This window comes from Seriola aureovittata, chromosome 2 (assembly GCF_021018895.1).
Source record: "Seriola aureovittata isolate HTS-2021-v1 ecotype China chromosome 2, ASM2101889v1, whole genome shotgun sequence".
Classification (NCBI taxonomy): Eukaryota; Metazoa; Chordata; class Actinopteri; order Carangiformes; family Carangidae; genus Seriola; species Seriola aureovittata.
Genome location: NC_079365.1, coordinates 14,732,302 through 14,745,825, shown reverse-complemented (window position 1 = coordinate 14,745,825; position 13,524 = coordinate 14,732,302). Strand labels below are relative to the sequence as shown.

General features: G+C 38.3%; 1 protein-coding gene across 1 annotated transcript; it reads right to left on the bottom strand.

Annotated features, from left to right (window-relative positions):
• Positions 1-628: 628 nt before the first annotated feature.
• On the bottom strand, positions 629-10,106 carry LOC130177579 (ras-related protein rab7-like). Its single transcript, XM_056389456.1, has 6 exons — positions 9,738-10,106; positions 5,105-5,167; positions 3,578-3,704; positions 3,178-3,396; positions 2,189-2,317; positions 629-2,022 (listed from the first exon to the last, which is right to left on the bottom strand). The coding sequence occupies exons 2-6, from the start codon at positions 5,155-5,157 to the stop codon at positions 1,927-1,929; spliced, it is 624 nt and encodes a 207-aa protein (XP_056245431.1). The 5' UTR covers positions 5,158-5,167; positions 9,738-10,106; the 3' UTR covers positions 629-1,926.
• Between the last annotated feature and the right edge of the window lie 3,418 nt (positions 10,107-13,524).

The following is a 13,524-nucleotide window of genomic DNA, read 5'->3' as shown; positions in this document are numbered from 1 at the left end:
AAAACACCAACATTACAAAAGATTATCTATTAGCAGCAAATACTATCGGTCTACAATTCATGTGATTACACTTCAAAGAAAAAGGTAGAACAATTCATGTAGATTCCTCAACATAAAATAAGCTCATCGCACATGCTGAACCAATCTACCTTTATACATATTTAACAGGGTACTTGATTTTTCAGTCTGTTTCTGTACTAGACTTTCTCATAATCAAATTCTTATGAAATTAATAACTGAATAATGTTGAGATGGGAGACAATTTTTCAGTTTTGGATTTGGTGGTGTGCCTTAAGGACTTTGTAGCCTAAGATGAAGTTTGAACCCTTGTATAGTGATTTACTGAATATGTGCAGATTTGACTGTTTATGGGACACACACACACACAAAGAATTTTCCCTCCACAACCAAAATGACGTGTGGGAGCACTTACCAGGTTTTTCAAACAGTGCAGCTCACCCAAGCAGAACACACAATCATACAACTCCTACTTGTCAATACTTGAAACTGCAAAGAAAAATAATTAAATCTTACATATGCAAGTGAGGAACAGTCTTGATGCATTGAGAAAATGTCAGAGGTTAACCAAAGAAAACAGAAACTGAGACACATAATGCTAGACCATTGATATATTCAAGAGTTTTATTATTTGACATCCCAATTTTCTTTTACAACATCATTGGCATCGCAGTGATTTTTTTTCTATAAGGAGGAGTAATACCAGGGCAAAAAGTTGGATCTTTTCTTTAAATGGAAAGAGAGAACATCCATTTCAGTTAAACCAATCCGCCTTTTACCTTTACCATCTATACACTGTAATACACAATCCGTTAAAAATATTAAGTACTTAGCCAACCTGAGCTACAAGCAGATAGAGAGAACAGCAATAACAGAGACATGACAGAAGACAGGTGTATGCTGTGTTGGTGACACATATTGTAATTCCATACCAGTGAAAGATGTCTGATGTAGGACGTAACACATACAGCAGTAATAGTAGCAGTACAAGTAATGTTACATAAAAGGCAAATATTAATATATCAAGAATTAATCCATGTTTTACACTGTGACTGCGTTATCAGCTTTTACTTAATGTCTACTTCGGAACATTTCTTCTGCATTGTGAGGCAGTTATAGACCCATTAGCACACAACCTTGAAGGGAAAAGGCAAAACAATCACTGTTTGACAGATTCTCAGGATATATTTGGCAGGGAAAACAAGCGAGTAGGTATAATTTGAAGCTTACCAAAAGGTGTGTGGTAGCTGATGTTGTCCAAAATCAGTCATCCCTCTATAACATTTAAAGGCAAAAACATAAAAAGAAAGTGCAAAAAAACATGTATGTGTTTCAGATTGGCTTGAGAAATAGCATCAGCCAATTAAAATATATATATTTATATATATAGTTCAACTCGATTATTTCCTGACAGATAGGCGATGGAAAGCAAACAGAAAACAGAAAGTGAAAATAAGATACTTGGGATGCTGACATTAGCCAACGTCGTCTCAGATTACAGAGCATTAGCCAGTCTATCTAGAGTTCCCAATTGCACTCTTTGAACATGGCTCCATCTTGCCCCCTCGGTGTGAAAGTCGGGGGCAACAGTGGGTGGGCAAGACAGGAGATCACTCACTATCAAGTCAGGGACTGTGAGGTCAGAAGAGGTGTCATTCTTCTCTTGTGTGATCTTTGGGCACTGGATTTGTCAGCAAAGAGTACGCTAGTGTATTAATTTGTGTACTAAATGGGGGGAGGGGTACATCCATGTGCAGCGTACTTTGTGAAGGGTTGTGTCGATGGAATGAACAGTGGTGTGAAGGAGGAAGACCAATAGGGAAGTCCTTTCCCTCGGGGCAAGGTGCAGGTGATGTAACCGGTGACAGGGTGGTTCAGAAAGCCAAGAGAGATGGTCCAAGTTGTCCTTTAGCAGCTGCAGCTTTCTGGTGGAGGCTTAACTCCGTCATTCCTATCCAGTTTAATGGGCTCTGGGAATTCATTATACAACTCCACCTCTGTCTCCTGTGAGGGATCAAGACAGAAAATAGTCAGTGTAGGAAAACACAAAACCAATAGCTTTGACAACATACACCTATCATGGTTGTACAAAAACTGCACTGACATTTGACAATCACAAAGCACACATCTCCACTCCCTTTCATTTTCATTTCAAGCAACTGTGACTCACCTGTTTGAGGGCGTTACGTGCAATTGTTTGGAATGCCTGTTCTACATTTATGGCTTCTTTGGCGCTGGTCTCAAAGTAGGGGATGTTGTTCTTACTCTGACACCAAGCCTGAGCCCTTTTGGTGGTTACCTGTGTGTATGAAGAGGAAAAGATTGGTCAGTAAGGTGAGCTTAAATTTGAAAAGATGTGTTAAACAAAAATAAACTTTTTTATAAAGGTTTGAATATTAAACTAAATGTTATTTTGAATATTTTGTAGTACTTTCATGTTTTAGTAAAATGGGTTAGGACCACTATAGGTCAAGGTCAACAAAGCATATAAAGATGGATTACTATTAAGTGCAATATCACTTAATGGTAATGAGCCTTGTTCCAATGTCTGTTCTTTACGACTTTGAAGATTGATGCATGTCTGCAAGGGGTCAAGGCTCTAACTTTGGGTCAGAGTTCCAAGTCCAAAATATTAAACAGAAAAAAAGCTGTCCAAAACAAATTTAATTGGATCATGATCATAATGTTGATTTGTTGGCTTCTGGTGAGATCAAACACCTTTACTGATATTTTAAAGCCATATTTAAGCCATGGTGAGCGACACCATCCTTTATTACCTTACATGTGAAATATGAGCCTTTCAGCTGCCACACAAATAACCTCTGCCCAGTTAAAACGATTCCAGGTCTGTCATTCCTCTTTCAGCTGTTTGAGCCCATGTGCACTGGCACTGAGGCATTTGGTGTATCATGAAGTGATCATCAAGTCTTTGAGGGCTACTTAAAAGCAGCAGCATAAGAGCAACAGTCCTAGTACTGCTGTACAGCCAGATGTGTTTCAAAAGCACTCGGCCTCAAAACCATCAATGTAGCTGAAACATATCCACAGGAACTGGGCCTTAGTGTCTAGGGACCTAACATTTGACACTCTAAAATGCAGGATGGGTAATGATTAGAAATTAGTTTATCATGGAGGCATCCACTAACCACTAATACCAACCTGTCTATTCTCCAAGTCAATCTTGTTGCCTAGCACCACAAAGGGGAAGTTCTCAGGATCTCGGGGGCTGGCCTGGATCAGAAACTCATCCCTCCAGCTGTCGAGTGTCTTGAAGGTATTGGGTGCAGTCACATCAAACACCAGCACACAGCAGTCTGCTCCACGGTAGAACGCAACACCCAAGGACTGGAACCTCTCCTGGCCAGCCGTGTCCCAGATCTAGCCAAGTAAAAGGAGACAAAACGTTTAGTAAATGGACAGGATTACAGAAGAGAGAAAATGACAGCTCCAAATATGAAAAACTGTGGCACCCTGGTGAGGAGCTGGAAAATGCTATAATGATTTACAGTTTCATTCCTCTTCATAAGTTGAAGGCCTTCAAGTTGTAACTGCGCCATACCTGCATTGTAACAAGCCGGTCGTCCACCATCACCTCCTTGGTCAGGAAGTCTGCTCCTATTGTCGCTTTGTACTGGTTACTAAACTTCTTGTTCACATACTGGTTCATTAGGGAGGTCTTTCCAACACTGAGCAAGAGGAGAACAGACAACAGAGTAACAGATACTATAGATGATAGAATAGCAGCAAAACTAAAAGCTGCTACTTTAATGAAAGCTAGTATGAAAAAGGCAGTATTTAAATTACCTACATTCATATAAAGATGGGTGATATATGGATGTCATCTGTATCCAATTTACCATTTGTACCACATCTTGCATCTTGAGTAAGTCAGCTAACAAACGTGATATCAAAAATTTCTCAAACCGCCTCCCAGGTTATTTAGTATGCAGTTTGTGATAAATGCAACTGAAGTGATGTGGAAATTAAAGGATTAGCCATAATTATTCCTGTCACATAAAGGGATAAGAACACATATTGCCCAGCAAAATCAATCTGATCCTTGATCAGTGCAACCACTGAATAATCTGTGTGGGTGACAGCACAGATGTTTGTGTATAGGTTATTCTTCTTCTGAAATTTTTGGCAGTTACCAAACAATGTCAGGTGCATTTCCACCACACACTGGGCTGGAGTAGTTTCCACCTTGATTTGCATGTAATAATACAAGACAGATGCAAACAGATTTATAATGTGGCAAACAAAGATGTTGAGGATTTTATCTGAATATGAGATACTTGAAAAATGTAGATTGGGGAACAGTATTGTGAGAAATTACCAGATATTGTAGTGTAGTATTGTAGTTTCATATTATGCTGTTGCTTAATGTTCACTTTTCCTTGTTTGACAGCTGGCCATATAGTAAAATGAATTGTATAAAGTAAAAATGCAATTTTCTCACTTTATTTTTTACTGTTTTAGCTGAACAGTGAATGTTTACACCTGCTTGTCCATTATATTTAGACAATTTATTTTTAACTCTGAAATAAATTTGCAACATAATTCTGCATATGGCACTTAATGTAGGAAACAACCAACAGCCACAGACAAAAAATTGCCACATTATCACTAGAGGTGATTATTTAAGAAATATTAGATTGTTCCACTATCACCCAGCTCTGATATCTATTATCACAATGTTTATTAATGTCCTTAAAATAAAATATGCAGAACTGATTACAACAACTTATAATGGGTTGTCATAGATAACCCAGAGCAGTACCAAGCAAGAAAATAATGGCAGTGATTAAGTTAGGTCTGCAGATAAGAAGCACAGATCACAAACAGTAGGTCTGCATTTAGTAAAGAGCAGAGGACTCACTCTGCCTGGAGACTGCTTATGGCACAGAATTAACTCTTGCCAACAAGGAAGTAACCTTAATATAAACTGATTTAAAAAGAAGATTCAACTCAAAACAATAATAATACTGTGGCATTTAGGTGTATTTCCCACCAAACTATTTCAGAGCATAACTAATTGATGATTTGTTGCAGGATTTGACATGAAATATTCCAAGTTGTGACTTACCCAGAATCTCCCAGGATGATGACTTTCAACAGCACTTTCTTCCTGGATGTCATTTTTCCACAGCTGCAGAAAGACATAGAGCAAAAACATTTAGAGAGTTCAACATATAGAGGGTACTAAACAATGCCTTCCTGACATACTCATTGCAAGTCACAACCTAATCACCATTTTTTGATTGTTGAGGGTCAATAAAATCAAAACAAAAGTTAATCTGTTTCTGTGCAGACATGGCCATTGGAAAAAATCTACAAATTAGTGTGTAGAGTTTTATGCACATGGACCAATCAGGTTTGAAGACCATTCATTCCAGTCATGTGCTGTCTAAGCTGTTGGGGAAATCACGAGGAACACATCATTCTTTCTCTTTTCCTCTTACACTCCAGAGGAAGTTACCTCCCAGAGGACTGACTATCCAAACCAAGCGGCACATCTGATATATTCTGCTGATAGTGCTGTCACTGAGCAGACAACCTGCTACAGCATGTGTTGATCTCTGTACATGTTCAAACATAGCATAGACAATGATATAAATGACCAACATTTACAACAGCATACACAACCGCAACATGGGTTGAGGGATACTGTACATGTGTATTTATTTAAAGCCTTATTGTCTGTATCTTCATATGTACACGTAATTGTATCACAGGTGTCATTTTTTAAATGAATAATAATCTGAAAATGTACTTAAGTGAACACACTATGTAATGACTTCAAATATAATTATTAAAAAATTCTGGTATTCCCAAAAAAGCAGCAATATACATGTTGTCCTTGTGTTTTGAGTCACTCAATCAGACATGCAGTATGTCACGTTTCTTTCAACAAGAACTGTAGTTGTAGTAGTTCATTAGGAAATTCTGAACGCTCGCATGCGGTGAGCAGGGAAGTGCATCATTTCCTGTAAGTACTGGCAAAATTAAAAAAAAGCAAGATCTGAGATATTGCCAAATGCATAAATGAGTGAAAATTATTTATGCATGAAAATGATGAAAATCATGTACCCTCCCCTTTCTGCTAATGCGATTCATTTTAAAATTTTGAAAATGCAGGTGGGAGATGCTTCTTTGAACCACGTTTCGACAAAATATGAGGAAGTTGACGGTACAATTTTAGAAATTCCAGGAAGGAGCAATGAGATAGATTATATAATTCCTTGATGTTAAAATCAGCGGTTCCAAGATGCCATATATGACATTAGGTCAATCACTGTGATCTTAACAATGCTGAAATAAAACAAAGGATTTGCTAAGGTACTGTGTCCTGATCATTGGTGTATGAGACATGGAGCATGATAGAGACTCCTCTTTAATCCCTCCTATTATTCATTTCATCTTTTATCTATTTACAGTATTGTTCCTGCCTTGCAAGATTTCATGGAAGATAAAAACATTAAGACGTTTCATGGCAGAAACTCATATTACAAAATAAACTTCAGGACAGTAAAATAAAAATGTTCCAGTCTTGAGGGATTATCTCTAAACGTTATCCACACACAAATAGGCCGAATAGACTAAAATAAACCTTGATTTCATAAGAGGCTTCTTTATCTTTTGTCACACATTTGTCTTATCTGTGCCAAGTAAACACTTCAGCACATTGCTATTGACAAGAGGAAAAACCTAGAATGGCTATTGTAGGTGTGCATACTGTCAGTGAGAACAGCAGCAGGAGCAGGTGTCTGATGACAATATGATGTGTGTTGTGAGTGTTTCCTCACAACAATGAAAACAATCTGAACTGTGACTTAGGGCAATTACATATATGGTTATGTAGGGCTGCAACTAACAATTATTTTCATTGTTGATTAAGCTCCCATTTTCTCTTTATTAATAGATTAACTGTTTTGTCAACAAAATGTCAAGAAGTAGTTGAAAGTGGCATTTTTAAATGTATGTTTTGTCCAAGTCCCAAAGATGCTCAGTTTGCTGTCAAATAAAACAAAGATAAGCATAAAATCCTATATATCCCAAATATTGGCATTTTTGCTTAAGAAAATTACTAAAACAATTCTTTAACAATCAAAATAATTGCCAATTACTGTGATATTCTTTGCCGTTTGTTCACAAACATGTCTTTAATCACCAGTCCTGTAACTGGTTTTGTGGAAACACAATTACTTCCACTGGTTTTTGGTGAAGCACAAAAACCTGTTAAACAATGGTTTAACAGAAACTTGTTCACTTCCTATCCATTGTCAAAAGTCACAAAAGACATTTCAGACATGCCAATCAACCAACACAAACAGGCTTTTAGTGTAACCCAATTAGAGAACATAAACAATACTAATCTTTTTAAAGATTCAAAGATGAAAAACTAACATTATGATTCAACGGATACACTGAATTCTAAAACTAAGCCTATAAAACACAAAACACTTCAGTTCCCATCAGGAGCTGGAAAACTACACCTGCATTCTTTCTAAATGGAACAAGTACAGCACTCCAGTAACTACAATACTGTGAAGCACGACTAGCTGACAGAAGGATGAACAACAGCATATCACTTAAGTCTAGGTGTGCTTACACCACAGTCACATGATTACAGAACAAACTCAGCTCAGACCTTAAACCTTTGACAAAGAGCAGAGCGTCAGACAGTGATTCCTAAATTTGGATTTTGGTCTCTGAGAGGATATTCAGTATGAAATCAGGTGGATCTCTCTCACCAAACTGACCACCTAATTTCATTTAATTAAAACATCAACATTAACTAGCAGATTTCACTGATACTAATATCAGTGCTTTGTGACAAACTGAAAACAGATAAAGAAAAACATCTGTAATGGTATTGCACTTAGACAATATCAATTACTGTTCAAATGGTCATGTCTATGTGAAATAATTTGTTGTGTATGGATGAATATATTTGCTTTTATTCTGCATTCAGAAATCAGTGCTGCCAATGTGCCATGGGTGGTTTGCTCAATGTCATGCAGTTTGCAACAGCTCAAATTACTGTGCAAGTTTTTATTACACCATTGCGCATGACAATATTTTACAAATCTGATGTTTCACAGCAGTGCTGCAGAGAGAACAGGTATTACAAAAGTATATTTGGTCCTGAGACATTATAATTTGTAAACTCTGTCTGGCACCCCCCCTACAGTCCCATACATTTAAATTATTGAAGTAACTCATGAAGCAAAACAATTGTTTCATTCTTAGTTGTCATCATCAAATTCGATCACTGTACTAGTGAGTTAGAATCTAACTCTGTGTGGATTCATGTTGAGAAATGTGTTAAAAACTGCCATGTGTTGGACTAAAGTAAAAGCCCCAACACAGTTTCCCCCTGCCTGTAAATCACTCGCACAAACAGGTGGACTTCATAGATCACCTCCAATATTGTGCATGCATGCTAACAGACACAAACAAACTTGAGACTAAATATAGATTTGGAAAGCTGAGTTCAAATGTTTCTCAATGCTCTGTCCATCTCCACATGTCATTAAGTTAAGTCATCTTCATGTTTCCTGATTAACCAATTCCCATGTGACAAACAGATGCTCAGTTTGCCCAAGGAAGTCCATTCAGTGAGTCAATAACTTTAAAATAATAGCACATTAGAGCAATCAGGCATGTTAACCATATTAACAAAATAAGTTGAATTGAACATCTAAATTTTAAGAACTGACCAATTCATGCCACCTCATGGGATATGAGCAAAACTCAAATTACAGCTGATCCAAACTACCAGGCCGGTACTTTAGAGTGAAACTTCAGTATAAAGTAACCTGAGATTAGCTGTTTGTGGAACAGTTGTCGACTACTGCCATTAATCATTAAAGACAAAATCACTGAGTAGGGGACATAGCTCAGGGTTTATACTCTGCGTCCCATATAAGAAATGTGGTTTTAAAAACCAAAGAAGCAAAAATGAATGAAGTTATTTGACAGTTTAAAACAACATTTGTACTAGAACGATAATAAATACAGGACTTTTATGTCTGGCTACTTTCAATCCCAGCAAGCTTGCTGATACAAGTAATAGGCGTTGTTGCGACATCACATGATTAAATCAAGTGCATTTGATCAAACAGACAAAGTGAACGACGTGTACCTGTGTGACCGTGAGTCACAACCGAAACAAAAACTATTTCACACAGAAAAACACAACACAAGTCCAGTCTGCCTGGCAACATTACGCAGAGATATACATCATTTCTCTGGCACATATTGTTGACAGAGGAAATGTGTAAAAGTCGACACTTGCCAGCATCGACAAATGTTATCAAAACCCACCTTTGCGAATGACTAATCCAAAAACTAGTAGTTTTGAGGTGAAGGCCCCCGCACCCCTCCTTATGTGTACATGAAAGCCAAATAAAAACTAACGTATTTAGAGAAATCAATATTCCCACTGTCACCGTTTGACAAAGGGGGGGGCACCTTTTTCTCGATGCTTTGTTCGACCGACCAACCGACCTCGTCTCCCCGGCTCTCCTTCCTTGTTGGAGTGGACCCAGAGGAGCCACAGGCCGGCCTTGTTTTTGCCAACGAGCTTCTCGAAAAACACTGCACCACCATTAACGTTAGCTGTTGCAGCATTAGCGTTAATAGGACGCTGAGCGAATGATGAGTGAGCAAATACCACACATACGGACAAAACTGTTGTCGTCTCAAAAACTTACTTTCAGCTTGTATCACAGCGGAGCGGAGACTTGTTGACGGTACCGGACCAGGCTGCAAGCTGACTAGCTGTTATTGTTCAGAGCAGTTAGCGTCAGAGGCTAACTAGGCGTTACGTTAGCTAGCTAGCTAGCTAGCTCGCTGGCACTCAACTCGTTAGCTAGCGTTAATTTGGCAATGCCTCGTTTCAGATTTTTTGAAAAATTAGTTGCCCTTTGCGTGAACACTAACAAAACCCGTGTCGTAAACTGGCGAGGCAGATTATCTAAAACTGGTGTGTAAATTTGGCACTTTGTCTGAAGGCTTGCCTGCCAGCGAGCTAACTACCTGCTACCCCAGCTTCTCTCTTCCCCTTTCACTTCCTCATCCAAAACAACGCCTGCGTCTTACGTCAGACGCAGCTAATTAATGATCCCAGCCCACCTATCACACCTTTCTGTTATATTTATCACGGACTGAATAATATGCTGCATTGTTTCTGCGGAAATACTGGCAGTTTTGGTCTTTAGTGTATGGCACCATGCTTTCATGATAAATATATTTTTTATAAGTTAAACAAGTTTTATAAATTAACTCCATACAAAATGCAATAAAAAGAAAACACTAAATTAAATCAATATTTAGTGTGACCACCCTTTGCCTTTAAAACAGCAGCAGTTCTCCTTGGTACACTTGCAAACTTGCAAACTTGTTTTTTCAAGGTATGTGGCAGGTAGGCTGTTGAAGAACTGCCTACAGTTCTTGTGGAATTAAGCTATTGCAGTGTCCTCTGTCTCTCTATGTGAGCCCAGGCAGACAGACAATGATGTTAAATCAGGGCTCATGTGGGACCAGCCCCTCTGTTGCAGACCTCCTTGTTCTTCTTGTCTCTGGGTTTGGGGTCGTTGTCATGTTGTGGACTAGATTTGGAACCAATAACTGATAGTATTGCACTATGGAGAATCATCTAAAATTCTTAAGTGCCGAAGACTTTTACACAGCATTGTATATCATGATCTTAAGATTAGAAAGAATTGATATACAGTTTAGTTTTATTTGGTCCCTGCACATGTTTATACTAAAGGGGTACTCCAGTGATAAAGTATTGCACTTACATACTGGGATCTCACAAGAGAAGAATGGTTAAAAATCGAAGCAGCAAAGGCTGAGATATCCTGACTCTCTAGTATGGTTAAAGAGTTTGTGAAACACTGTTCAAACCTTTAAGCCTCATACCCAAACTGAGATAACCCTGATGACATCAACAGGGTATATTTCCTAAGACTTTGGAAAGCTTGCATGTGATTTTTATCACCAGATGGGGGTTGTTACAGTAACTAAGAGTGGTTTCACAAGTTAAGGATTTGTATTAGAAAAAGTCCACTAAACAACATAACAGATGTTTTGGCTGTGTCAGACAAGTTTCTATACATTGGCAGTGTCATGATGGAGCCTTGTCCCCTCTCTGATGTTCCTTACTCCTGACCCTTGTAATGTCCCAAATAATATCACGCATGATTAATGTAATCATTTGCCTCACCAAACCACTCTGATGTTCTTGCATATAAGTTCATTGTGTGAGTGTTTCAGTCTTTCTGTCACTCTGTAGCATTGTAGGCTACATCCCTCATACCCTAAAAATAAGACATGTACTGATCTAAAAACCTTGCTAGAGCTTGAAAAATCCTCTGGCCTTCGATCACTCCCCCCACTAATTAGTGATATTTTTCATCTTTATACCATTGACATAACATGCTGGAATAGTGACGCAGTGTGGTTGATAAATAGATAGATAGATAGATAGATAGATAGATAGATAGATAGATAGATAGATAGATAGATAGATAGATAGATAGATAGATAGATAGATAGATAGATAGATAAACAGATAGACAGATAGATAGACAGATAGATAGATAGATAGATAGATAGATAGATAGATAGATAGATAGATAGATAGATAGATAGATAGATAGATAGATAGATAGATAGATAGATACTTTATTTATCACCTAGGGGAAATTCATGTGTCCATTAGCTCATTGTTGATGATAATAATAATAATAATAATAATAGAAAATTAATAATGAATGAATGAATGAATTAAGTTCATAATAAATAAACAATAATAATTAGATCAGTCCACTTCCTTTGTCTGATGTGTTGTATAGCCTGATGGCAGTGGGAACAAAGGATCTCCTGAACCTCTCTGTTCTGCAGTGCAGCAAGTTGAGACGTTTGCTGAACCTGTAGCTGCTTCTCTGTCCTGCCAGAATGTTGTGGAGAGGATGGTTGCTATTGTCCAAGATGGCTTCCATCTTACATTGCATGCGTCTCTCCACAACAGTCCTGAGTGAGTCCAGACTCCTGCCAAGCACAGACCCAGCCTTTTTTTTACCAGCTTGTCCAGTCTCTTTGTGTTCGTGTCTGACCTGCTGCTGCCCCAGCAGACTGCAGCATAAAAGAGCACACTGGCCACCACTGACTGATAAAAACGTGCAGCATTTCACTGCAGACGTCAAAGGACCTGAGCTTCCTGAGGAAAAAAAGCCGACTCTGCCCTTTCCGGTAGATGGCATCTGTGATTGTAGTGAACCACTGAAAAAAGGGAGAGCTGTGATGATCCACCACTAGAGGACACTGTCATCTTATTTTAAAATTTTGACCTTTGTTTAGCGATGCAGCACTCTCTGGTAATGACACTATGCTAAGAAAGCATAAAGGTCAAAGATAGGTGAGTAATCTACTTCTGTACTTGAATGTCTTTGTGTGTGTGTGTGTGTGTGTGTGTGTGTGTGTGTGTGTGTGTGTGTGTGTGTGTGTGTGTGTGTGTGTGCGTGTGTGCGTGTGTGTTTATGGACACATTGACAGATATCATACCCAAGACAATATCTGGTGATAATGCTTCCCATCAGTTTCCTTCTTTGGTTCACTTCTGCATCAGTCTCAGGTGTTGACTGTTTCCATTACAATCCAGCAGACTGTCAGTCTGAAGTGAGGGGAAGAAAGAGAAAATAGCGAGAGGAAAGGTGATGATATTGAGAATGCTGATCATGCAGACTCTATTTCTCAAATCAAAGGATTATCTAATCTGATAATACCTACTGACACAAACACACATGAAAGGAAACCACCAGGAGGCCAGAAGCAGCTCATCATAATCCACATGAAATACCAGGAAAAGCTTTGACAATTAATTAACACACCAACACACACACTGTAAATACAATTATGAAACATGCAGAAAGGTGTGTGCGTGTGTTCTTGCGAGTGAGTGAGCGAGTGTTTATGTGTTCTGTTCAACACATTTGTATTTTGTCCTTTCAAAACACGCCTTTTAAATTGATAAAAAGACTGTGATACTGATACTGATCTGTTTATGTGACATTATATGACTTAAAAGAAGATAAAAAATAGCGTTACTTATTGTAAAAATGTCAATGTAAACCTACAAGTAAGAACTACAGACACATAACTGAGACAACACACCAAGAGATCTGTGAATGTGAAATTAAATTTCATGGAATGTGAAATTAGTAACATAAAATTAGGATGCCTTTAAATTACAAACTCCCTCATTTTTACAGCACATAGCTGAGTTGCCATGGGCTCTGGAGAAAACCAGTTTCATATTATGAGGTTATTTCTTCTGACTGAACCTAACCCTCGTTCTGCTCCGCGTTGATGTGTAAGTGTGTTTTTGTGTCTACATGTGTGTTTGTCCTCCTCGTTATTGGGAGTGTGCCTCTGCAGAGTCCTGATGAGTGGGATGACTCTGGTGTTTATAGAGGAATTCCTGCTTTCTCGCAC